This window comes from Anopheles marshallii, chromosome 2 (genome assembly GCF_943734725.1).
Source record: "Anopheles marshallii chromosome 2, idAnoMarsDA_429_01, whole genome shotgun sequence".
NCBI classification, from domain to species: domain Eukaryota; kingdom Metazoa; phylum Arthropoda; class Insecta; order Diptera; family Culicidae; genus Anopheles; species Anopheles marshallii.
In genome coordinates this window covers 44,738,407-44,765,694 of record NC_071326.1, presented here as the reverse complement: position 1 = coordinate 44,765,694, position 27,288 = coordinate 44,738,407, and the positions used below count along the sequence as shown (strand labels likewise).

General features: G+C 45.4%; 5 protein-coding genes across 5 annotated transcripts; 1 reads left to right on the top strand and 4 right to left on the bottom strand.

Annotated features, from left to right (window-relative positions):
* Positions 1 to 1,273: 1,273 nt before the first annotated feature.
* LOC128718011 (splicing factor U2AF 50 kDa subunit) lies at positions 1,274 to 5,696 on the bottom strand. Its single transcript, XM_053811686.1, has 6 exons — positions 5,648 to 5,696; positions 4,569 to 5,258; positions 4,261 to 4,352; positions 1,889 to 2,011; positions 1,698 to 1,811; positions 1,274 to 1,615 (listed from the first exon to the last, which is right to left on the bottom strand). The coding sequence occupies exons 1-6, from the start codon at positions 5,694 to 5,696 to the stop codon at positions 1,274 to 1,276; spliced, it is 1,410 nt and encodes a 469-aa protein (XP_053667661.1).
* An 830-nt stretch (positions 5,697 to 6,526) lies between these two features.
* LOC128709018 (uncharacterized) lies at positions 6,527 to 7,473 on the bottom strand. Its single transcript, XM_053804002.1, has 2 exons — positions 7,095 to 7,473; positions 6,527 to 7,017 (listed from the first exon to the last, which is right to left on the bottom strand). Exons 1-2 carry the CDS (start codon positions 7,471 to 7,473, stop codon positions 6,527 to 6,529), a joined length of 870 nt encoding a protein of 289 aa, XP_053659977.1.
* A 5,319-nt stretch (positions 7,474 to 12,792) lies between these two features.
* LOC128718010 (uncharacterized) lies at positions 12,793 to 21,992 on the bottom strand. Its single transcript, XM_053811685.1, has 2 exons — positions 21,981 to 21,992; positions 12,793 to 14,229 (listed from the first exon to the last, which is right to left on the bottom strand). Exons 1-2 carry the CDS (start codon positions 21,990 to 21,992, stop codon positions 12,793 to 12,795), a joined length of 1,449 nt encoding a protein of 482 aa, XP_053667660.1.
* Positions 21,993 to 22,447: 455 nt separating this feature from the next.
* On the top strand, positions 22,448 to 24,636 carry LOC128708275 (atypical kinase COQ8B, mitochondrial). Its single transcript, XM_053803236.1, has 3 exons — positions 22,448 to 23,952; positions 24,014 to 24,206; positions 24,277 to 24,636. The coding sequence occupies exons 1-3, from the start codon at positions 22,448 to 22,450 to the stop codon at positions 24,634 to 24,636; spliced, it is 2,058 nt and encodes a 685-aa protein (XP_053659211.1).
* A 227-nt stretch (positions 24,637 to 24,863) lies between these two features.
* On the bottom strand, positions 24,864 to 25,396 carry LOC128708908 (general odorant-binding protein 19d-like). Its single transcript, XM_053803887.1, has 2 exons — positions 25,328 to 25,396; positions 24,864 to 25,247 (listed from the first exon to the last, which is right to left on the bottom strand). Exons 1-2 carry the CDS (start codon positions 25,394 to 25,396, stop codon positions 24,864 to 24,866), a joined length of 453 nt encoding a protein of 150 aa, XP_053659862.1.
* Positions 25,397 to 27,288: the final 1,892 nt, after the last annotated feature.

Sequence of the window (27,288 nt, the reverse complement as noted above, 5' to 3'; positions counted from 1 at the left end):
ATTCATGAGTCTCGCAGTTGAAAACATGGACATTTTCAACTGTATTACATGCGTCAATCGTCACGTACATCGCTTCTTTGTTATCTTAAACATCTAAAGTAAGTTACACTAGAAACGATTGCGCAAGTAAACGAGAAGACTTTAAAAATCGATGCTGTTAATCTGCTGTGAACTTTCATTCATTAGGTCGCTGTCGACTTTGGTCCGGACGTTGAGTTTAGTCATTTGTAGATTGTACACGATCGCTGAACCAAATGCAGAGAATTGTATCGACCAAGATTTTGGGAAAAGCATGCACAATGTTCCGTATTACTTTCACAATTATCGTGTCAAATAATTAATTAAAAAAAATCAAAATAGTTGATACAATCTCAGTACAGATAGTCCCCAATATACACCCAAATCCTCAGATATGAGATATGCGTGGAATATCTGAGTTCGAAAATCGACAATAAAATGCTAGGTGACATTGACTAACCAATTTGTTTAAATGATTGTTAATGTTTTTGAATGCATAAAAAACAAACGAGACAGCAGGTTCTATAACGTTCAAACATAAGCGTTATTTCACCCGAATTCATCATACACACAAATACGAAACACGCGGATATTCCTTTCCCCTAGAATATTGTATCTCGCAGGCTACCTCCAAACAAAACCATAAAAATGCTTTAAAGTGCACATCACAATTAACCATTTTTAAATCTGATCAAAGGCCTGAATGGAAGTATGTTGAAAATTAGCTACGTTAAAAAATGTACTTTGCCCTATCAATCTGCCGATTTGCTAAAGCAAGAAGTGAAACTAAATAATATATGTTTCTGGTAGTGCATCAATAGCAGGATGCAAATATTTTGAGCCTCATCCAAAACAATTGAAATTATACAGTTACAATCACTAACGCCCGTGCCCGTATGCAGGACTGACTATCCAGCTACGGGTAAATAAAGTCACAGATAGCCAGATATGGCAGGCCCACACCACTTGAGGTTATTGTGCCGATAGAAAAGAAGAATCTCTAACACCGACGTCCGACTTTGTGTCTATCATCCAAAATTTCGTCATGGGCCGATAAATGCCAAACATTATGCCAAAAACAACCCACTAATAGAGAGAATACAAACCGGCAACGATAGTAGGGTAAACTAAAGAAAAAGAAAGAAATATGCAATAATACGATTCATGTTGTCAAATCTGGAGCGATCGTCACAGTATACATTAATCACACTCCTCGATCACGCGCATATTGCAGCGTGAACTCTGTCATATGTCCTTAAAACTCTCGTCGATGATACTTATCTGGATCGAAGTACGACGTAACGACGACACGATCGCTAAACTTGCGCCCAGTAAGTGCTTGCTGCGCTTTCTGACAGTCGACGATTGAATTGAACTCGACAAACACCTTGCCACAGCCGGGCACATCAACACCCTCAATTGGCCGAGGAATTTCTACACTCCGCACCACACCGTACTTGTTGCATTCTTCCCGAATGTCCTCAAGAATATCCTCGTATTCTTCCTCGTCCTTCAGCTCGTCCGGTGTGACCATGTTCAGTAGGCAAAGCACCTCGGTCGGTGGGCCAGATGAACCGACAAGCGAAAGTCCCGGTACCTGGAGGGGAAACCAATGGAATAGCGTGAGTTAAAGTTAATGCAGTAACTATTAAGCATAATGCTGCGCGATCTTTACATACCTGAATCTGTACCGGTGCTACGACGGCAGCGTTCGAGTTCTTCGCTCCTACACTGGCACGTTGCACGATCAATTTTTTATCACCCAACTGCATACCGTTCAACCCTGCAATTGCCTGTACAAAGTGTGGAAAAAAGTACACCAATTAACCATGTACGCTTTGTCGCGTCTTCCTCTCTGACATTGTCCTACCTGATCGGTAGTTGTATATTCCACGTACTCAGCAAAGGCGTAACCTTTGCCCAGACCTGTCGCGGCGTCCTTGACCAGATTGAACGCCTTCAGTTGACCGAACGAGAGCAACAACTCCTTTACCTGTACACGGGGAAGATATCGTACGACGAACAACGGCCGACAATGCGCCGTTTGACGACGGAATCAGGGAATAGGTGGAACAGGTTGAAACAGAAGGATGGATAGGAAGCATCAGTGTAGGGAGGGGGTATAAAAACGAAACAAAAGAAAACGATCACATATTATTATCAATTATCGAACACATGCATATTGCAATCAAACGGCGGAAAATAGAGATCACTATCACGAACAGTTTCGCGCTCACAACAACTTTACTATTGCTAACTGAACCTACCGACGGAGAACTAACAAGATACCCTACCAATTTAAATGTAACTAGTTTCATACGATCCGCTTCAATTTTTAAATTCGTAGACAGTTTCTTTTACATTTCAAATTTGTATCTCATTGCAACGATACTTACCGTAACCAAAACAGGCTTACACTGTATCATAAAATCTTCCTTCTACTACTCTGTTGTACATTAACATTGAATGTTAAATATGCTCTTCAATTCCCTAACTGTAATTCGCTCTTTCCCTCGTTTTGAACCAACTAAAGCCCTGCTCTTTTACATTTTGCTCTATACGCAAGTAGAGTTGTTTGCGCACATAAACGCTGAAAACAAAGACACGCTTCCTGCGAAGAATAGGGGGAAGAGAATAAATTGTTGCCATTTTTTTTTTTTTTTGCTGAAATGCACTTGCCTTGTGGCCAAAGAGAAACATGGCCCACGTGCTCCACGCATACTCAAGCCCGCCAGAGCTATTACAAACGCCTATGGGAACATTTTTGCCTAAGAAAAGAATACCTCCAACCGGTGTTGGCCGGCATGGTCACAGCTGAAAATTATAATAAATTTCTAACATTTCGGTTTCCTTGGTTCGCTTGGCTCTCATGTATGCACATTTTCTCTCTGGATAATGTGACGCACATATTGCGTGTGATGCCTGCAAAATGATGTAAAGTTTCCTAAAACACAAACATCTAGGGAACACAGCTGTACCCCACCCAGGGACCATTATTCAAATCAACACGTGATTCGCTTCCGTTGGAACTGAAAACGGTGCGAACGTATCAAGGAACCCCGACCATCCCGAGCATAATGGCCTCAAACCGAAGTCAGATTTTTCGGAGCAAGGATGGAAAGAGAGAAAAGAAAGAGAAGAAAAGAAGAGAAAATGGATCAGTTCTAATTATCAGCTTGAGTGTTTTAATTGCAGATTATTGCTAGATGCATTTGACTGAAACACACCCGCGCACGCTAAATTATAAGGAACGCTGTAATAAGATTGGGGGAAAAAACTGAAACAAATCTGCAACTGAAATAATATAAATGATCCTTCTCTAAGGTGCAATACAAGACGCATAACACGTGGGCGCCCCATCGATGGTACCGGTAGTATAGAGACCAGGGCTGAAAACGGTACTGAAATCGAGAAACAGGAAAATGCAGACAGATGCACCTCGCAGTTCCGGCCAGCTGAAGGGCATGATTCTTTACACGTGCGCTACTATTAAGCTGTTTTGGTAGGGAACTTGCTGAAAGTTAAATTTAGTTCTAAATACAAATCCTTCGGCTCCTGATCGTGCCACCCCGCTGTTTGCACTGAACAACCGTAGAACAAAACAAAAACAAAGATAGCGATGATCCTATCTGAAAACGCTGCCTAAACGTTGTGTGAGGAAGGAAAAACGAGATGTACCAGTAGGTTGAAAATGATCGTTCCTAAAAGAAGCTATAACATTTCCGAAAAGGCATCTGAAATGAGACAAATTTACCGTCTGCAAATCGAACACGCGAGAACGTTTTTCATCGGGCCAATTTCTGTGATGTCGTTGGTATAAAAGTCTATGTAACAGCCACTATACCATCTAGCTTACACACCATTCAAATGCCATGTAGGATAGAGGCTGAGCGCAACTGAAATCTGATTCAATCTTTGTTGCCAATCATAAATGGATTGCTGTACCATTTCGTTGAACCTTTGTCTTGGGCGTTTGTTAGGGCTAAGAGAAAACAATATTGGGAAACGGCGATTTTTTCACACTGTCGCAAGTACCTAAAGACCGGGATGGTATTCCATGCATGCATTCTGTTCTAATGCATCCCGCAGCATTGGCATAAACACATCCTCAACAACTAGAAAATAAATTTTTCGATTCGTTGTCCTGTTTGTTTCAAACCCTGCTACGATATTAGTGCTTCTCAGATTGCCTAGAGCAGACTGAGAAGTGCAAACCGTACAGGATTGCAAAGCAACACGTACCTGATCCTCGTTCAAATAGTTCGGCAAGCCACCGATGAAGATCTTGTGCGGAGAGTCGGGTACCACAGTGCTGATGACTCCGGAGAATTTTTCTGTAAATAGACATCCAAGAATTAGCACAACGCATTCGCAGCAAGAAAAACTAGAGATGCGAAATTTAACTCTTTTCAAGGATTTAAATCCGAGTTAAAGGATTAGTATAAAGATACTCTTCTTCTTGGTTAGAATTAACTGCGCTGGAAATATTTAAATCATTCATTCATTCTGAATCATTGAGCACATCACTACAATATAGCTATTTCTCTTACCGGGAACATTGACCGCCGCTGAATCGGTCATACCGGGCATGGGCTGGTAATCGTGCGGTCTTCGAATCTTCAAACTTTGTCCTTTAAAATTAATGCTATCGAATGCCATGGCTTGTGTGGTTTCGTCGATCGAGCGAAACTCCAGGAACGCAAAGTTCTTGTCCAGATTGATCTGGCAGGCAAGTACCGGATTACCGGCAGCCTGGGCCAAACCGGACAGATGCATTTGCTGATTAAAGAACTCCATCATTTCCTCCTCCGTGACGCCAAACGGTATGTTACCCACGTACAACCTTCTCGCTTGACGCGTGATGGTTGAGCCGACCACCGGGACAGCTGCCTGAGGTGTATCCGCCACAATATTAGCCGGAATCTGCCCGGCAGCCTGCATCGCTTTGTACTGCAGTGGTGTAATGTGTTCGAAGCCTGGTGGCGGAACATCCCAGTAGAGCGACGGTTTGCGCCTCCTCGAACGATGCTTTCGGTAAGGCGAACGGGAACGCGACGACCTTCTCCGGTCACCTCCACGGCTTCGGGAACGGCTACGACGACGCTCGCGGGACCGCGACCGATGGCGTCCACCACCACCACCGCCACCTCCTCCTCCACCGCCACCGCCTCCTCCTCCACCACCACCACCTCCGCCACCACGACCACCTCCTCCACCACGATATTCACGATCACGGTCGGCTAAAATACAAAAACGAGACAATGTACACCGACCTACCCCACAAAGCCGACCAACCGTTCCATCAGCGTAGCCGTAGCGCCAGCGACATATTGATTTTTGCGGTCTGACGCCAACTCTACCGCACGCCGGAACAAGCGATCGGAAAACCTCTACAGCACCCAACCCCAACTTACACATTCCGTTTGTTTTACTCAGACAAACGATTATCTAGATGGGATATACTGTTTTCTGTACAATTTTGCTATTTTTTAGCTATGCGGAAGCCTTTTCGTGACTGGAAAAAGCGGCAACAATACGGTTTATGTCAAAGTTTTCCCAAATACGAGCAAGGAAATCAAGAAGCTAGTTGAAAATAGAAGAAGAATCGAACTGTCAAACTTCGGCTTACTTCGGGTCGATACGGCTGTGCTCGAACTGGTATAAACGTCAAATTCCATTATACAAGTTCAAATGTACCAGTGCCAACGGCTTTCGCTAAAATAATTTTCTTTTTCAAATTTTACCATTAGTTAACGCACCTTTTCCTTTGGTGCGTTGTTTTGTTTCTTTCCTTTTAATCCCATTTCATAGCTTATTCTTAGTTCTTAAGATGCTTCTTCTTCTTTTTTTTAGGGCCATTACAACTTACAGAATGTTATGCTCTGCCATTTTTTATTTTAATTGTTTTTTTTATTGGGTTGTTGTCCTGAAAAGAGGAGTTTGGACCTGGTGGTTCCATTGTTCTAAAACCTTGCTACTATCAGACATTTCATAGTACTACTAAGGGTAATTCTAGGAAATTCCATTGAAAGCACGTTAATAGTTATAATTTGCAATACGAAACTTAATTGACCTCGTTCTTATTAAAATAACGAGAAATGTCCAACCGAAAACAGCATCATATTGAATAACATCGTCATCAGCAATCTTCATGAAATTAGACATGTTCTTTAGTAGCTAGACCGGAAGCATTGCAAGTCTTCTCCAAAACAAGTAGTATGGTCACATAGTGTGCAATAAAAACTGTTATAACATAAAATTGTTTTTTTTTTAATTTTATTTATTCCGGGAACAAGTGGGATCTGGCAGGGAACGACACATGTTACAGGTATAAAACAGATATAAATTAAGTAATAAAATTGCATGCCCAGTCGCAACAGAGCGGGTCGTTAATACTATCTACCAGAGGGATGGGTTTGTGACCGTATAAGTGGGATAAGCGATTGTACTTTGATGTTCGGGTAAACTTTTGTCTTAGGATTGGATTTAAACGATGGTTGCACGACGCTTACGCCCGGATACTCTTTACGCCCTTGAGGTACACACCATCACCGGGCGATGGCACATATTCATTCGTGTTGAAATTCAATTCCGACGGGTTGATAAGAAACCGATGCGGGTAGTACGAAAGAACGGGGCTGGAATATTGCCCGACCGGACCATTGCTGTACGCTTGCGGTTGTGGAGGTTGTCCATGGCTCACGGTAGCGTACTGTGTGGCCGGCTGGAACGGAACAAATCCGGGCTGTGTGGTGGAGGTGGCTGGTGGTGGCGTTGGCGACACGTTGTACGGTGTCGGCGGGACGGGACCGACATGCGGCGAATTGGCAAGTGACGCGGGTGATTGGTGCAGATAACCCGGATACTGTTGATACGCGGCGTGATACTGCTGGTTGGGCGCGTACGGATACACTACCGGGCGTAGCAGCTGTATGTACTGCAGCCCTCCGGTAGGCTGTCCCTGAGGGTTAATGTACTGCATGATCAGTGGTGTCGTTGCTGTGGAGTGTTGGTAGAGAAACAGATCATTGTAACACAGATAATAGGTGCTTCGCTGCGTTTTTACAACCACATACCAGGCTGCAGCATATGATTGCCACCCGGCTGCGGAACCATGGCCAGATAGTATTGTCCTGGCGCGGAAACAGGAGCGATTGCTGGCGCAGGCTGCCGCAGATACGGCGACGGCACTACACTCGGCGGGGCAACGGTGTGGAATGGCGATGCAACTTCCGGTGCTTTAGCCGTGGTCAGCGATTTGCTGGGTATTTGAACCGTCGGTGCCACTTGATTTTGCAGCTTGCTTAACGTTTCACTGTCCGGCGGTGATATGGTGTTGTAGCTCGTCGGCCCACTAGCAGGGTTACGCACCTTTCGCGCATCTTGCGGCCCTATAACACCCGGATCACCAAGAACCAGGCTGAAACACATCGTCAAGCACACGAACAGCTTCATTTTCACGCTCACGATCACTCGTTCACTAGTACGGATGCACTTAAGAGAGAGAGAGAAAGAGAGACAGAGAGAACCCCACACGACGCAACGATAACGAAGATGTCCGGACGTCAGGAAAACGCGTACGCCCTGCCACCGGTGCAGGGATTTGATTGATAAATGAACGCCACCCTGATAGGTGCTGGGTCTTTTATATTACGCCACACGCAGCCACGACACCGCTGCCCATCGGTAGGGCGTACTGTACGGTAGGGCTAGCGCAAAACTAATCGTTCCAACAGTGCTGCACAAATACGCCACTGCCTCGTTTTTCTTTTTTCTTTCTGCGCTGTGTGATGCATTTGCGCAGCATGTACGCTCGGGTCTCGCGTGCCGAACGGAAGGAAAAGCGGAAAAGCGGAAAACGCGAACGCGACAAAAAAGGATGGACGGTGAAGTTAGGGCAACCCACAACACTTCGCCTACCATTAATGATGGCTGGTTTCGGTCTCATGGACGAGCTGAGCATGAGACACCCGGGGTGGGAGGGTCGGGACGGTTCCGATCGGAATGGTTGTTGTTGTACGAGGAAAACCATACCCAGTGTACGGGCACCGAGCAGCCAGGCCAGGCTCCCCCGTTTTTTGAGTTCCACTGGAAATCTACGTTGGTGCCATGCGCAGGCAAGTGTTGATTGCGCGCTATGTTTAAAGTCACTTCCTTACTTCTTCGCTCGGATCGAATCCGACCGCGGGAGAATTAAAGGGCTACCACTACCTTCGGCGATACCCAACCATCTGAGATAGTGCTGAAGGTGTTTGGTGTGAGCATCGAACATTTTGTACGCCTTTTGCTAATCATAAGCAAAGACTGCAATTCTTGCCGGTGCCCTTGCAGGCACCAATTGGCGCAGCGCCCCTGCTCGCATACAAAACAAACTTCCCTTCGGAAAAATGTTTGCCCTGAACCTACAACTTCGACCTAAGCTTCGTTATTTATGTTACGCCGCGCTAATCATCACAACCATTATCTGCGTATCGGCAACCCCCGGTGCGGTGCCGATTAGCAAGTGCAGTGAATGGGCCACGCGCTCGGCATACCGCTTGTTCCGGTATGCTTCATCCGGGTGAGAACCGATCGCATCAGCGTCCGGTACGCAGATCGCCACAGCAGTATGCAAATACGTTGCTCCCTTTCGCACACACGCGCGGGAGGCGCTGCCGGCAATGGACACCAACCAACCTAGACACCGGCGGCCCACCGATCCTGCTGCAGGTGCACGCTGGTTCGCTGCAGCAAGTTTGAAAATTATGTAGAAAGTAATCACATGCACAGCGACTAATCATCTCGGTTCCCCCCAACCGCTGGATGCATCGATAGCCGGCAGGCTCCGGTTCGGTCGGGAATCGACGTTTCACGCCATTGCACACTTAAGCCCAAACGTTGCAAACGGCACCGAGACGGTTGGTTCCGTGCGATTAGTGATTAAGTTTCAAGTTCATTATCCTGCTTATCGTTTGGACAGAATGGACCAATCGCACTCGCGGAAGCGGGACTGAGACTCTCGGACTATTATTGGACTGCCTAGGTGGAGGAGTAAAGGCGTTGGTGTGCTGCATAGGTGTCTGAAATTATTTATCCCGACCAGGCTAGTCCGCGGAGCGTTCGAATGGTGTAATTTTGCCGACATCAGCAGCTGCTTAGAGGATAATCTTCGGTATCACGAGTTCCAGCTTAGTCATCTTACCCAAGGAAAACCCAGGCTCTGGAGGTAGAAAACACAACACTTCATGTATGTATACACTCACCTCCACAAAGCAAACGCCGTGTGCGTAACGACATCGTAAAACAAAACTAGTCGTGTTATTACATTTCCCCAGAAATTCCAGCCAATTCCAGCTACCACCAGAAAAGCCATTAAAGAGTTTTGGCAAATTTCGGACAAAACAGAATTGCGATCAAATTCATAAATTTCCCTTCCAGCGCATGTGTGACAACTTGCTCCGGTTGGTTCGCTTCCACCAGCTACCGAACACGCGTGTTCCGCATTCTCCGCAGATATTACGCCACACATCGGAACCATCGCTTACACGATTTTGTAACCTCTTTTTTTGCCTTTCCCAACACGCCACACAGACGACGCAAACGACACGATCATGTGCGCGGCAAACAATCGGTACGCTTCCGGTAGTCTCCTAAAGTAGGTAAACAAGTCAAACTGCCCGGCCGCGGTATGTTTTTGGTCACTTTCCTTCTAGAGCGATGGTTCTTGCATGCTGAACAACCTTCCGTCACAACGTGGGACACGGACGAGTACGTGCGCAGCCTCCTGCCTAACCTGCGGCACCGTCGTCCATGGGCCAGTTTGCGCGTTGGTAACGCCTTTTCCCCCGTTGTGTGATGAAAGGGAAGTGCCAGCTTTAACATCGCACCCGCTCAGACGAGTAGTTCCCGTGATGCTGGTCTGCCGGAACCGAGCATTGGTCGTGGTACGGGGCAAAAGGAAAAGCAGACAACAAACGATTGAATGAAACGTACGGAGCTTGGCACGACGCGGACCAGATGGGCGGACACGCTTACATGCCCGATCGCACTGGTTTTATGTTTCTTTTGCGGCGAATTTGTCAAAAATGGGAATTATTTCGTCGCACCACTTTGGCACCAACCAACCGGAGCACGGGAAGGTATCTGCAGTGACGATCGTACCTTCAACCAGTCCCCGGCCGTGATACCTTTCCGCGTTGCTTTCGCTCTCGTTTGGCTGTTCGAGATCGTGCCTTTTCCGCGCACCAGTTCCGGACATATCTCGTCGCACCGGGGATGGATTTTCATGGTGTCGATGTATTGTCGGGCTAATAACGACAGTAATTACATTACGCTAGCGCTAACATAATCATTCGCCCGATCCGCTGACGTTGAGCGCACGGGGTAGAACCGGTTCCGAGCCGGGTTGTAACCATCATCGCCTAATCCCGGGACACGCGGGATGGACACGGACATCACATCACTGTTGCTGCTACGGATTATTGTTCGGCGCAAGCCGGCACAAAGGCTGGAAAGGTTAACTGCTGTTCGTGAAGGTTGCTTTCAAAGCAACAGCCTGTTGGCTGGCGCACGATCCAGTGCGGGTACGGTGCGACGTACTTTAAAGTCGAGCAAACCGATTTGCAAACCGATTTGATGCATAATAACTTTCCTCATAGCCATCTCCATTGCACCACCTTCTTGTTGGGGATTGGGCGCAAATTAGAGCAATGGCTACAGGCCAGTTTGAACCGCTGAAAGGAGCACGTTAGGCGCCTCAAAATCGACATTATTCGAACGGTTCGTTAGCGGAGAGATGGCGTATGTGAAGTACCGGCACTAACAAAGATGACTCGGTAACGGCAAGTGCAACGCACTTCCATGATGCAATTCGTCGTCCATTTGAGCGCATGATCGTATTTCACCACACCGCATCGAGCGGTTCATCAAGAGGCGGAATACGCGTGCCGAGTGGGTTGATGCCTGGTGCGTGGATTTCTTTATGCTTTCCTTTGGTCGACCTTGCCCCGATGGAAACAGTGGTGCCTTTTTCTTACGTCCGCTACGCTAGAAGACGGAAAATGATGTTCGGCTAGCTTTTCATTCGACGGCGTCACCGATAAGCTTGCGGTGTGGCGGGATGTATCTTCTTCTTGCCTGCTAACTTCACGTGGGAATAAAATTAGGCCTTATTGTTAACCGTGTGATTCATGGACAAGTTCAAGGTTTCTTGTCTATTTGTGAGGTTTAGGAACTTGTGGTAAACATCAGCATGATTTTACATTCCAACGGTACGGATTTTGATCTTCCACGTAGAAATATCGAATCGAATCTCATCTGGCATATCAAAGACATCATAAACATATAGAAACTAACTCATTAACGTCCAAAATAGCCTGCGGGACGGTTATACGCAAAGAAAGGAAAATTTAAATCAAACTACAAACAAATCAATTGCTTATTGGCGCAACCCAGCAGCACGGCAACAACCTCCTCGACATAAGTCATGCTCAAGTGTGTGTTTTTTTTTTTGTTGGTTCCAATCTTTCCAAACTCTTCTTCATCCTCAATCAACGCAAAGCACGGTCTATATTGCAACAGTCCACCTCATGACCCACACAACATATTGCTACGGTGGCAAACAATGCACAATCCACCCGCCGTAATGAAATTTCTCCACTCTCCGCGCGCGTGGAATCTTCAAGGACAGATTCGTACTGCTTCCACCCAAAACCTCAATATCCTGGTCACGGCACCAGCAATTATTTGTACGTTTTGCAAAAATTTCCAACAAGCTCGCTGCATCATGTCTGCTTTTTATGACCTACATTATGTATAAGGTTTGGCGCCTAATGCCAACTTTCCTGAATATAGCTAACAAACTTTTACTTTAAAAACTTCCACAAATTGAATGTTGGCTTTGTTTTTCTTGGTGCCGCAAAGCGCGTATCTGTCTTTTTAACGACCTGCAGTCACGGGACTATGCTCCCACTCACACGTTTTTACCACCCGTGGCCACCAAAGACACCATTGAGCAGCTTTATCGGGTGATGTCGATTAGCGTTTAATTAGCGTAACCGTATCATATAACGTACAAATTGATTGAACCTATTTCAACCAGATCGGTGCTTTCGGATGGACCCCCGATTCGTTACGTGTGCGAAGGATGTTCACGCACCGGAACGGTACCCGCACACACACCTCTGGGGTCACTTTCGTCTGGACAGCGTAGAAGTAAATGGTGTCTAACTAAAGCTACTCGCTAGGGACTTTCACGAGATTAATGGACTAAACAATCGGTGGAGAAAGGAAGTACTAGCAGAGATGGCGATTTGTGTGTATTTGTTTATGTTTTATTTAATTTAATGAGTTCACACTCAACTAGTGCGACCACTGGTGAAGCACGTGACCGAGGTAGTACCACTCGGTAGTTATTATTAACATTTATATAAGTTATCGTACATTCTACACTCTATCGCTGGCAGCTTCTTCCCGAAAAGCTTGTTCAAGGCTCGTTACTCCGACGGTCAGGTTTGGTCCTCTTCTCTATTACTATTTCCATGCGTTCACTACCGTTCGGTTCCCCTCGTGCCATTGCAATCCATTACACCTTCATTCGGAGGCGCGATAAAACTAATGTAAGGGAAACCGATCATGTGTGAAGCATGGTGGCATGGTGTCAAAAGTGTCGGAAACAAAATGCGCATACAGCGTGGCGTGTAGCATTTGTGACTGCTGCATTGCGAATACAGTACCAGCTGAACTAACTTTAAACCCGATCGTACGTTCCGGTAGTGTGAGTGTAGTGTACCGGGACTAGTGCTTCCAGTGGTGCGACGATGTTACGGCAGATGGCGTTGGAACGGGTGCGGTCGCTCCACCGTACTCGAGACTTTCGCTAGAATGGTCCGAATGGTGATGGTGGTGCAGTTGCGGTTTCCGGCCGGTGTCCTCGTGTGAACCGGACGATGAAGGCGCGGACGATGATGGTAGTGGGATGTAGTTGGAGCTGCTACCGCTGGACACGGGTGGCAGATACCCGTGGGCGGGTTTGCTGTGCGGCGGTAGGTACGCATTGGTGGAGGGTGGTGCCGGTGGGAGGTAACCATGTTTGGCGGGCGATTCGTAACTATGCTTGTGCGGGTACGGTGTACCTTTGCTAACCGGCGGGAGGTACTGCAGCGAGGGAGGCAAATAGGACCCGGTGTGGGACGTCGAAGGGGCCGAGATGGTCTCATGCGTCGAACCGAGATAGGTGGAGGGTTTGAACGGTTTTTGGTGCCCGACGGTCGAGTGGACTGAGGTGTGCAACGGGGACACCATGGTGGCGGTGGTGGGCTGATGCAGGTTCAGCGTGGAGATGTACTTGTTGCCGGAGTAGAGATCGTTCGTCGGCACGTTCGAGGTGGAATAGTGACGCAGTCCTTTGACACCGTTAGCGTACGAAGGTTCGTAACCCAGCGAGTGGGCCACGTGTCCGTACGTGGAGGACGTCGAGGTGGGACCGGCCGGTGCTGTAAGGGCGGCTGCATGCGGTAGACCCGATCCGTGGCCAAAGCTCGGTACCTCGTGAAGCTTCAGCGTCATCGGTTTCAGATGGAAGGCACCACTGTCGAACAACACGGACGGATTGTTGCCCGTGTCATGTTGCTCGGCAAAGGGTGCACCGTATGCGTAACTGCTCGGGATGGCCTTAATCGTGAGCGGTCCCACCGAGTGTATCTGTTTCAGAATTTCGGACAAATCCTTGGCACCGAAGCTACCATACTTGACCGGTCCAGCATCAACGTATCCACCAAACGACTGGTGCGCCGGATGATGGCCAAGCGACGGTGAGAAGAAGGCATGCGACGAAGCCACACCCGGTGTGTACTTGAAACCGGTGACGGCCGGCGTTGGTCCGAGGTAGAGCTTATGCGTTCCGAACGATGACGGATACGACGAATGCTGCGGGATGCTGTAGCTGTACGACCCGTGGCTAGTGGCCGGGGCGTAGAATTCCGTCAGCGGTTGCGTATGGCCAAGCGAGTAGCGATGATGCGTATGGTGCGGTAATCCGTAGCTGGCCACCTCTCGCTTACCGTGCGGGGCCTTCTTCGCCCCAGCCACTGCTGGTGACACCTTGGAAGGTGTGGAAGGCTGCTGGTTTTTCGGCGCGTTGGCAATGGCCACACTGTCGACCGGTTTGCTGGCATCTTTGCTGGCAAGGACGGCTACCGTGAGCAGTAAGACCGAGGCTACCAGTTTCACCGCCTGTGTGGGAAATCGAAGAAAGACGATGTGGTGAAAAAACACGTTTGAAACTAATGCAAGATCGCTAGTGTATTCTTATGATAATCGTGCGTCGAACAGAAGCCGAGAGCAATGCGACGAGCTGATTAACGTGATGCACATGAAATGTGTGTCCCGAACAAGTTGAATGTCAAACGCATGCTGACGAATAGGAAGGGCACTCGGACAAAGTAAGTTAATTAATTTCCGATTCATCTAAAGTCCAAGGGGATAAAATGGTCTCGTGATATATCATTGACGTAGCTTTTGACTAGATTTTTGTATAATTAAGTCTGTCGGAACGTTGCAATCGGTTTGCCAGAATTTAATTGCTTATTTTAATGTTACGACAAACGATGGGATTTCAAAATGCTACACGAATAGGAAGGCGACAAACACCTTTTCTGAGAGGTTCAAAGCGCACTAGTTTGCATCATGATGGACACGATCGATTGCATTTCACTCGCTCATCACTTAAACAGCACCAGCGTCTTTATGTGACAGTTTCACATCCATCGGAACGATTTCACTCGATTTAATGCTCCGATCGGCGCGATCACGATCACATGTCTTTGCACAACTTTCAATCGATACTACATGCAACTTTAATTGCACTGGTGGTTTCTACTGCTGCTTCACTAACCATTATCAGCCTCACTGTGCGTTTATGTACGCTTGGTTGTTTGGCGCAGAAAAAATAAACACACTCCGATTGCTCCCCCGCAAAAATGGGCACTTTCCAAGCGTAAAACACTATCACACGTTTACTACAACCCTGCCCGTGCAGTGTATTAGGCACCACTGATCTTCAACCCCCGTTTCGTGTGCGACGTCTGGTGAGCGATCTGCCTTCAGCCGCCGACCGCAAAGGAATGCTTCAAAGACTGCCGAAATTCACCTGCTATATATACCACCTCCAACGCTGGCCCATTGTCCGACTGCCGGGCACGGTAGTGTGTTGTCTTTTCTTTTCTTCGGCGATCGGCTGCATCACCCTGGAAGTGGCCGCCGCCGTCGCGGTTGGCGATTCTGCGGAACGAGATCGAGACCGATGATCTTCGAAAAGCGTCCACCAACAATTTAACCGGGTCCGGTAGTAGTATTACTCCGGCAGGTCATGAGGTAAGTTTTCCGTCCCCGCGACCACCCCCCCATTTCCGACCGGTGCAATTGTCTACTCGGCACAGGACAGAAAGCCATAGAGTTTGAAAGGGTTTGAAGTGAGCAGTGGGCAGCGAAAGATTTGCACTTGCATCGCGATCGGTGTTGGATCGAAAAACATCAACCCACCCGTATCACGGCCCTTTTGTGTCCATTTTTTTTTTCATCTGCTCTCCCCAACCACATAACCACAGACGGAATGTGCAGCACGTGATCGAGATCGAGGTCCACGATTCCACGATGGGCACGCGTCAAAGGGACTCAATCTGGTATCAAGCTGCATTTTAATTTGCTTACGGGGTGAATGTTAAGGAACAGCGAAGGGAAAAGAACCTTTTGCCAATTGCGGTTCCGGACGTGCTGCAGGCGGGCAGCTCATGGAGAAAGTCCTCACTTTCGGGCTTACTTAATTGGAATCGACCGGTGCAACCATACCATACCGTATCAGCAAACGAACAAATAGATAAGATTCCCAATTCCCCCCGGAGTGCTTTGGTAGGAAACATTAAGCGACGTTCGACTTCTAGCACAATATTACATGATCGGTTCCTTTTGTTTTCTGCGCAGGTCCCCAAAACAGGCGATATGGTTCGTCGCTTTTGACGCACATTCCCACAATTAGCTCTAATTAAACATCCTCCACGCGGTGGGAGATGTTTCCAGCGCTTTGCTAACCAATATTCCCCATGCGGTTGGGGGGAAGATCTGCATCAGTACGATCGGGAAATGTTTACGATTGGGGCGAAAAAAAAACAGGAAAATAAAAGACATCTGCAAAAAAAGTGAAACCTTTAACCCATCGATGGTGGGGTTTTGCCGGGTGTATAGGGCTGAAACCATTTTGGTTTTAGTTTTTTGTTTGCTGTTTTATACATTTCAACCCACATCAATAGGTGCGTTACGTCCAACGAACTCCTCTGCTAGCGCCAAGGGAAAACGCAACGCATCCACGGACGGGTGACTTCAATCGCACGAACCGAAGACCGAAATAAAAAAGGAAAAATCTTATTGCTCCAATCAATTGCTGATTTATATGTCGCTTTACGAACGCTACGCACTCGCATCGGTCGAAAGAAATGGAGTGAGGGGAGGGACAGCAACACACAATACTAACCCCGAGGAAGAAAGTAAAGAGAGTAACGAGCCCACCAGAAGGTGAGTCATAAACAGCAAACATGATGAACGTAAAATATGAACCGCCAACGGTCGGATGAAGCTATGGTCAATTGAGACGGTGCGTATAAAAATCTGAGCACGTTTGTTCGGCCTCGTCGGGATGTGATTTCTGTTTTTCGACAGGCGTCCCGGTCTGATGTTACTACGACTGAATTTGAATTACGAATTCTTTGCTTGCGCATCGCGGACTTTTTTTAATGGTTCAGGTTGGTTAAGCCAGAGCGGTGGAAACGACACAAGGAGGAAACTTGTTTTCATTCCGTGGTAGAAGATAATCCAACCCACTGCGGTGTGAAATGGATTGTTTTTGATTGTTAAAACATGTATCTTTTGAAATAATCATGGGTATCAAAAATAGCATTTTTCAATGACGTTGAAACTCGATATAAATGAATAAGGATTGAACATATTTTTTCTGGTAAGGGTAGTGTAGTATCATGATGCTCCAATAACTGTCGAAATTGGCTTAGTGGTAGCAGCGTTGGTCTGCACGCGACAGGTCAGGTACCGGAACTCCATCCTAAAACTTTTCACCAACATCAGCATTATCAGCTCTCTTGTCAGAAACACCAAAGGATTAACTTTGGCCCCCCGTATGAGGGATTCACTGTCCTCATATACAGTATCGTCGTCCTCTGTGAACCATCTGAGCTGTGAGTACTGACAAAATAATCCCCAAATTTATGTGTTTTGAAGGCCAAATTTTTCGACAATAAGATATGTCTTATACTCTCGTGAAAAGATCGATTAGAAATGACATCTTTTGTAATCTTTAAGAGATGTACAATCTGAAGTAGTGATGTAAACAATGATTCAGACTGAATAAATGATTTAAATCTTTCTAGTGAGTGAGTCAATTCCAATCTCAAAAAAGAGTATTTATAACTCTTTGCGATTTAACTGATTCCCAATGAATTAAATCACTCAACATAATTGAGATTTCATTCTTCTTGGCGACCTTCAACTCACACTATAAATCGTGAATTAACTCTCATAGTAGTTAACTCGCGATTTCATTCCCTACCGCGCCCTTCAACTCACCATTTACATCGCGAGTTAACTCCCACAAAAGTTAGCTTAAGATTTAAATCGTGAGTTATAGATCGCCGTGAAGAAGAAGAGGCCACTCGGTTTACCTTTTTTTCCAAATTAAACGCTCAAAATCGAACACTTAAATTATTTAAATATTGTGAAATTAAATAAAAAATCATGAAAAAGTTGAGACGTTTTTCATTGAAAATTAGTCAGTATTTTGTTCAGTATTTTTTTTTAGATATTCTCTACAAGTTTTAGCAAATGGTGCAAAGAACACCTCAGGAAAATTTCACGTTATTCGAAACACAGGTATTCTAGAAATTTGAGAAAACAAATAGCAAATTCAGGTCGCCTGAGAGTGTATTGGTAGCGGCGCCGGCCTTCACACGACAGAACCGGTCCGAAATCCCAACGGGACCAATCCTCCAGATGCAGAACGTTGACCATACAGCGACGGGTAAATAAAGTCAAAGAAAGCCAGAAATGGTGGGCCTACATGTCTTAAGAATGTTGCACCGATAAAGAAAGAAAGAAGGAAGTTGTAAAATGTTGTATAGAGTGTCATTATAGTGTATTAGTACATCCTCCATCTAAACAATTCCATACATTGTTTGCAATCGTATTGTTAAAATTGTTTTTTTCTGTTAGTTGCTGCACAGTCGAAGAAACACCCAAAACAAACGTACGTCGAACATTCGCGAAACAATATGATGGACAATCTTTCCCCAATCAAGATCGCCTTGTCAATCTAGATGTAAGTTTTGCAATACCATTTGCTCATATTTCCACCAACGGAAGCATCCAAACACCCTCATTGTTGACCTGCACATGAGTTAACGAGCTGTTTAAGATCGATCGAGACACCCAAATAAAGAAACCGAAATACCCTCCAATCTCTCCATCCATCCGTCGAAAACGAGGCGCACAAACACGGATACCGATTGGTCATTGGACCATTCACAGCGATCATCATCAACATCAGCCAAACGGTGGACAAAACGGAGTGCAAATGGGGCCTGATCTGATGCTTCAAAATCACCTCGTACGCCTCGATCGTCATTAGAGGAAAAATCGTACCGGTTCCGGTAGGGAGGCAGTGTAAAATGAAGATGAAAAAAAAAACAAAACAAACAAGCCACACCACGTACGGTGGTGAGGCGGTCTTGCGAATAGTTCGCACCGTGAGATGCGAACCCGGGGCAGACAGGTGGGCAGAAACAAAAGGGAAATTCTTCACTCGCGATCACCTTCGCCGACGAGTGCGAGGAAATTTGCGGCCAATTCGCAACCGAACACCGTACCGTCTTCCGAAATGACCCCCTTCACCAATTACGATTGATCGCAAATCAATCACAACTCAACATCACCCACAGCGCGGCTGTTTGGAGCTGGTGGAGCAGTTCGGTAGTAGAGCTGAGGTGGAGAAGAATCGCTCTTCTGGTGCTTTTTTAGAATGTTAAACAGCACGAATGGTGCTTTCGCTCTGTTCATGATGACGATCAAAAGCCTTCGAACATTTACTCGTCCAACAGGTGTCCATAAATCTCTCACTCACTCTGCCTTTCTTTAGCTTTCGAGCGCACAAACAATGTTGCAGTTCTTCCGCAACGCAGCAAGAAAGCAATGGAATAGCCGAACTTCACCCTGTTACAATTTTTCTACATGCAACAAGCAAGTGTTCTCGGTCTCCGGCGATATCTTCCGATCAAGGAAGCAAGGAATCGTCCTCAGCTACTTTCCCTTGCCGTAGCCGACCGTTCGCCTTTCCAGGGCTTATATGATTTAATAAAGATTAATGAAAGCCCCGGCCGGTCACCGCTCCTGCTGGAAACACGAACCACATTAAAGGAGGCTAGATCATCTCGGATGAAAAGCAAAAGCATCGTCCCATTTCCGTAAGGCATGGCTGCACCAACGTTGCAATCAGTCAATTGGTGCTGTTGCGTAATAACCGTTGCAAAAGTGGTCAATCGCAACAGGCTGGAATTGGATAGCTCTGTTTCACTATTATGCACCATTATGGAGGTTATTTCTTTTCTTTCTCCTTTTCTTGTTGCCACTTTCATGCAAGCGGAGATGAATGACGGACGTCCAATGCTGGAATGCGAAGATTGGGAAGGCGATTGTTTCTAGACATTGTTGGGTCTTTGGCTATGGTGCATGTGAGTAATGAGTAGTGATAATGCATTTACGCTAGCCTCCCATTTCGCTTTTACTGATGTTTAAACTGGGGCACATTCATAAGAAGTCAACGTCGCCATTATTACCATCACTAGCCATTTTCTTGATCCTTGCCATTTTAAGGTCTAAAATGGTGGTGGTGCAAACTTCCTGCACCTATGGCATAAGATAAGCCATACTTGATTAAAGGCACGACCACCTAACATGTTATTCATCTTTAACATAATCCATGTATTGCGGGTAGCATTCCCCAAAAATGTGTCCTACAAAACTCACTTTCATCATTCATTCATCTCTACGTGACGAGGATCAGTCGTTGCAGGGGTTCATCGGCATGTACTGCCCGTTCCGACACATCCCAAACAAGCATAAATTATCTCACTCGCCCGCTGTGAGCAGTGGCAATGTTGCGATTGTTGCGGGAAAGGGATGATTTATCATTACCACCCAATCTGGGTTGGCGCAATAGAAACAGTTACGACGTTTTAGGACACGCTTAAAACAATGGTTCAGTTTAGTTTAAACAAAAGAGAAGGTCATACTTCCCATTTATCTCCACGTTTTGAACAGTGTTGGAGGGTTGGAAAATAAACATACTTATTATTGAATGGTTCAGTATCAGTTTAAGCAATTGAAAAATAATATATTAAAAACATTATTAAATAAAACAAGTTATAAAAGTACTGCAAAAAAATACAAAACGACAAAAAATCGTCACACTATTAGATAAATAAGAAAGAATATGAAAGAAATATGCCAAAGTTCTACATTGGTCTAGACCAGAACTCTAAAAAAGATATTTGCCTCACAATTTCTTCATTCGTTACACCTGTCCGTTGAAGCACATCCCTGCAATGAACTACATTGCAACGGTCAATAAAGACGCTTTTTTGTACCATCCGTTCGTGGATTAAACTTTGGATTGAACGATGATCCACGCGTAAACAACAAAAAGCACCACGCACTGATATAATGGATGAGAAAACGGAAATGAAGTGGCTAATTTGCAAACAACACCATAAGCCGTCCATCGCCCACTGCTTTCAATGACGCAACGGCATATACCGACACTAGGCCATTTTCAAGGTTACTGGGGCGACGGTTGACATTTTCCCAGCTAGAAAATATGGGTTGCTTTGGGTGATGGAAATGAAACATCGTCAAACCTCGCCCTGGTTTGTTACCCACTAAGCAACGTGACTCAAACTGACAAACTACAAATTGTTTGATTACACCAAGGTGAAGATGAGAACGGACACTCCCTTACTAATAGCGGCCCCTGGCGCTATGCGTTCTGAAGGTTTTGAGAGTTAGAATAATTTCAAACTATATTCTTCCTAGAGCGATAAATCAGCTTTTAGTTGCTTCACAGCATCGTCAACTCCTTCCAAATAATGGTTCAACTGGTCGGGGCCTGTTGAACGAAAAATAACAAATCCCTCCGACGAACCACGTGCCACGGTGTTTGCGCTTCAATGGAGACGCCGGTAAATGCTATCGATGTACGACAGAGAAAGTATTGGATTTTGGAGAAGCGACCGAGAAAAGATGCCCTCCCAAACGGGGTGTTGATTGTACGTCATAAAGCGATCCGCGATCGATCGGAACGGTTGATAATGAACGTTAGTAAAACCATTGATTTCTGTAAGTTTATTAAGTCCACCCCTTTTGTTCCGTTCGCCCGTACAACGCGCTTGGTGACATAATGTGAAAGGCTCTGGACGCTTTCATCTGGCTCTTGTGCCTCCACATGAATAGCAAACATGCGTTCCAATGTAGCACCGTTAGCGGTGCCTTTATTTGGTTCAAAATCGCATTAGTTTCGCGTAACTTACACACGGTCGGTCCACGTGTGGTGAGTGATTTCGCTGCTGTTCCCTTCCGCCGTCCGACGTGCTCTGTGAACATTGGCAATATTATTTAATCCGCGTTTTTGCACCCAAAATCATCACCTGACCTGATTTATACGCTAAAGAAAGATTAACTCAAAGGCAATTTTTACAGTTGTATACTAAACATAGCAATTAAATCGATTCGATTTCCCTTGATTCTGAAACTGATTTGTTTTCATACCTCGAGATTTTCCTGGAAGATGTTATGTTGAATAGAAATTGTGTTTTCAAATTTTCGTTCTATTAGGTTGGGTATTTTTCATTTAAATTTTTACACGTTTTTCTTACCTTGTCGTTCATTTTCTAAAATATGAAAAATCGTCATATGATCCTTTATGAAGAAAGGATGTTATTGAAAAGGTTTGAAGAATTTATCGGTTTTAAAGAGACAGACATTTTCCGCTTTAAACATTTCTAAATTCAAAATCCAAATTGTGCATTCAGCTGTTCGATATTTTTAAATTTACCAGTTCCTCATAATTCCGCGAGGGGCGCTAAGCGTTCGTTTGTATCCGTTCAAATTGTTGCTTGGACCACGTTTATTTATTTACAATCGTTTGACAGTTCTCGAAGCTCCTATTTTTTAACCGGTTTGCATGTTTATTATCTAATCGCCAGTACCATGTTGTGAAATAAGGCCGCCTGAAACTGTTGTACACAATCTTTGCCAGAACTAAGTTGTTTAAGTGTAAGCGTCGTTTCATTTACGTTAGGCAAAAAGTTTTCCCTTCAAATCTAGCTTGTGCTCTGCTACAATGTCCCGCGCACAAGACGCCGTAGGTATTTTGCGAGGCCTCAAAATCGTGGCCGATGCAGTGGGCAAATCGCAATCCGAGTACGCTAAACATCTTTGGGCCAATTCGAGCGTACGTGAAGCCCTCGAGCAGCAACTCGCTACCGGAGAACAATCAGTAAAGCAAGTGCTCAATAATCCAACAAAGGAGTTGGAGAAGGCTGGCGGAGTGCTGCGTGAAACCATCGAACGAACAGCAGTCGTTGCGGAAGGCTTACGGCAACTGACCGCGGCTGCTATACCGAAAGTTGGGCCACTATCACCCGATGCCTTTTTGAGTCAACGTGTTTATGCACCTGGCACTGGGTCGGCTACAGCTGCGGAACAACCGGGTGACATAGCCAGCCTGGACATTTCCAAGATAACGTTAAAAGAACTGGAAACGATTCTATCGGAACATAACAAAAATCGTGAAATAAAGTTAAGTTTGGACAATAGTAAGACGGCCAGAGCAAAACCCGCTGAACCAGTCGTTGAACCGGAGATACCAACTGCACCGCAGCCTTCAACAACATCATGCACCAATCTACCTCCAGAGCCGGCTCGTGCAACGAAAGCTTTTACACACGATGAGCAGCAGATAGAAAAGATGATGCATTTTGTTTCCTCGTATGATAAGAACCCTTCTGTACTAGGACAACCAGTGGCACCACCGACTACTCCAGTACAACCAATCGAACTACCTCAGCTAAGCACCGTCGCAAAGCAGCGCAAAGTGCCGTCTTCTCGTGTGGCACGACTCGCATCATTTGGTGGACTTTTCGCCGGTCTTGGGTTGGGCACGGTTAATGAACTCGCCAAAGGTGCTCTCGGCATCGGAGGAACGCTAGACGTGAAGCAAGCTCTCTTCAGCCCTACCAATGCCGAACGAATCGTGGACACACTCTGCAAGGTCCGAGGTGCTGCCCTAAAACTGGGACAAATTCTTAGCATTCAAGATTCCAACATCGTTTCACCGCAGTTGGTGAAAGCGTTCGAACGCGTTCGGCAGGCGGCCGATTATATGCCAGACTGGCAGGTGGAAAAACAGCTCGTGAGCGAGCTTGGGCCGGACTGGCGTTCGAAGTTGCAAAGCTTCGATCAAAAACCGTTTGCCGCTGCCTCAATCGGTCAGGTACATCGTGGCGTTCTGAAGGACGATGGGATGGAAGTAGCGATCAAGATTCAGTATCCGGGCGTTGCCAAAAGTATTGAAAGTGATATCGATAACTTGGTGTCAATGCTGAAGGTATGGGACGTGTTTCCGGCCGGTGTTTTTATCGATAATGTGGTAGCGGTGGCCAAGCGTGAATTGGCCTGGGAGGTGGATTATACACGCGAGGCCGAATACACGGAACGATTCGCCGAGATGATACGACACATGCCCGAATACCGCGTACCACGCGTGGTGAAGGAACTCACCTCGAAGAATGTGCTGACGACTGAGCTTGTCCCGGGTGTACCGATGGATCGATGCTTTGACATGAGGTAAAGTGAATGATTGGAGGGGTTAAATCAAATCCTATACGAGTAATGTTTTGGTTTTTAGTCAAGAACATCGGGATCACATCGCTTATTGCGTGATGAAGCTCTGTCTGAACGAATTGTTCACTTTCCGATGCATGCAGACGGATCCAAATTGGTCCAATTTCCTTTACGACGCATCGACGAAACAGGTTATGCTGATAGACTTCGGTGCGACTCGCTTCTACCAGAAAGCATTCATGGACGATTACTTAAGAGTAAGATCAATACAAAAGATTTTTAGATACCGCCCCATACCAGTTATGATGCATCTCTGTCTCATTGTAGGTTATTATTGCGGCCACGAAAAACGATCGCCAACAGATACTGGAGCTATCTCGCAAGATGGGTTTCCTTACTGGCTATGAAACGCCTGCAATGGAAAATGCACACATCGACGCAGTGCTCATACTAGGCGAAGTGTTTAGCGTACCGGGTGAGTTTGAATTTGGGCGACAAAGTACCACAAAGAAGATTGCGTCACTAGTGCCGGTAATGATCGCCCATCGGTTATGTCCACCACCGGAAGAAATCTATTCGCTGCACAGAAAGCTTTCTGGGGTGTTCCTACTGTGCGCTCGGTTAAACGCAAAGATCGATTGTAAGCCTATATTTAATGAGGTGATGAAGAACTATAAATTTGACTAAAACCAGATATCCAGTGGCCGTATGGAAATGGAGCGAAATAAAACAACATCATAGAGTGATTTGTATTTGTACGGATAATTTATCGTTTACTCCAGGAACTCTGAAAAGACAACGATCTCATGCAGTTTCTTTCGTTCGTAAGTGTGGGCTCCTAAGCTACAGTTATCGTCGTTGTTGTTCATCGTTGTTCGTTACTGTTTGGTGTGATTTGATGGGAAACCAATTTTTTAGTGCTTAAGCTCTATGCCATGCTTTTCGGCCGAATCCTTCAAACAATTGAGAATGTCCATCGCTAGTTCGCACCGATCATCGTTCGTTACACCCTTGCAGTCGGAAGCGATTTCTCGCGAAAGCTCGATCTTTTTCTCATCCCCCTTCATGAGCATCTTTGCGATTTCGATGAATCCATCCTCCTGGAACGTTTTTCCGTTCGAGATACCAAACTGCTCCTGCATACAACCGGCCAAACATTTCTGGGTACGCGAATCGGGTATCTTGTCGTTCACAAACGCATCCACATCGTCGTCCGTTGCACCTTCTTTGGTTTTACACTCAGCCGCCAACTCACGAAGCATGTCCTTCGCCTGCTCAACGTCCATATCGTGGTCCGCCTATATACGCACAAGGGAGCGAAAAACATGAGACCGGGAACGTTCGAAGCTTTGTGAAGCTTTCATGAACAAGCCGTTACCTTCACACTGACCATCACCGTGCCTATCAAGGCGAAGCAAAAGGCCACTAGAGCAATGCAGAACTTCATCGTAATGAATATAAATTCAAACTACACACCATCCACCACTAACATGTAAATATTTATATATGTTCGAGGATCGTGACGATCGTCCATGCTAACAGATAGCGACAGTTGCATGTACATCTGTTTTGTTTAGTACCGACGATCCTCAACCCTACTAATTATAGACATTATACGGCACATTGGTCGACCTCAAACCACTGCCCCCTAAATCCAACTTCCGGCCGAATTATCAAAACACCTAGTGACGTTGACTTCCATCGACTTAAGTCACGTTAGATGGTGGCTGCGAGTACTACTACCATCTGGTCACACATGTTTGTCGGATTGTTTTTGTGAAGATCGTAGACGATAAAACACTACCAACAGTTGTTTTGCATGCAGATGCCGCACATGTCGATGAGGTTTACATTATGGGACGATTTCCGTCTGAATTGTGCGATATTTCTCTGAGTCATGTGCAAGACTACGTCACACATCCATAGAAGGGAACATCCATTTATTACGTAACGCTGATAAGGAGGAAGAGATTAGTATCATCGTTACAATTTGTTATAGCTCTATAGTACTATATTTATAGTGTGTGTGTTATAGCATTATAATTATAGTGTGTAGCGATGGATCGAGTTTACAACCATTCCCTCATGTCACAAAGGAGCTCTAAAAAAGTCTCAGAATCCTCACACGTGGAAAATTATAAACATATTGCCTTTTGATACACTTAAAAGAGTCATTCAATATCATTAAGTGCTCGGAACAATGATCAATTTTCGATAACTAGGATTTGCGACATCATGATCGGTTCTTTTATGATCGTATTTGAAGTGACCAGCTAGAAATAGTCAATTTAAACGGTGCCGAGTTCCCCAATATCAAGCCACTTTGACCGTGTTTTACCAAACAAAAAGCAATATTTTATAAACACTCGATATTTCTAATTTTCCAGCTCGTGGTGAATTACAGAAAAGGAGAAACTAAAACTACTTTAACGAGAAATGTAGTTTTACTATCGTTTTTTTTCTTCATAACTTTTAAATCGGTGTTTTATCGGAAAAAGGTTGGTCAAAATGTGATACACAATTTATCAGATACAGAAAAATAAGTAATAAGGGTCAAGTGATTTCATCTATTCATCTGTAGACTGATGGTACCGACGCAATGGTAACGAGCTACTTAAACTAAATGGACATTGCCATGAACAGTAAAGAAATAACTCAAACGAATGGCTGATAGCGTTGATAAACAAATCCGTTCACGCACGAAGTCTTGTTTTTAATGGATGAAATCGATTTGCGTGGGTAATATGTACTATACTGAATTGTTATTTCTTTTCGGATCTGTGCTGATTGCGGACATGGACAGTGTCTAGCAGAAGATGATTTCCTCATCAAGAACCTGGCCTAGGTTAAGAACACGGCGTCGAACGCGTTAAGAAGAAAATGAAAATCATATATTTTTTTATAAGAGACGACAAGGAGGATCACGCTATGCCACGTAATTAACAGTGGGGGTTGCTTACAGTGTTACGTTTTGTTACTATAGGGATGGAGGGGGTAAAGAAATGTCAATTTTTGCGTTACGTAATAATTGATTGAGCTCCAAATTACAAACAGTCGGTCAAGTTATTGAGAAAACAGCATTTTGCTCCAAGCAGTACTAAATGATCCTTGTATACGCTTCGACAAATAATCAAGCCGTAATAGAGCAATTTATAATGAGCAAACAGTTTAGAGTCGATCAGGTTAAATGGTTTGCTATGAAGTTATGGCGAACGAAATGAATTTAACCAATTAGCCAATCGATTTCATTTCACATTCAATCCAGTTCAATTCTAATGAATTGTTTACCAAAATCTACACAATTTCAAATTGTTGTTGTGCTTATTTGCATGCTTATGC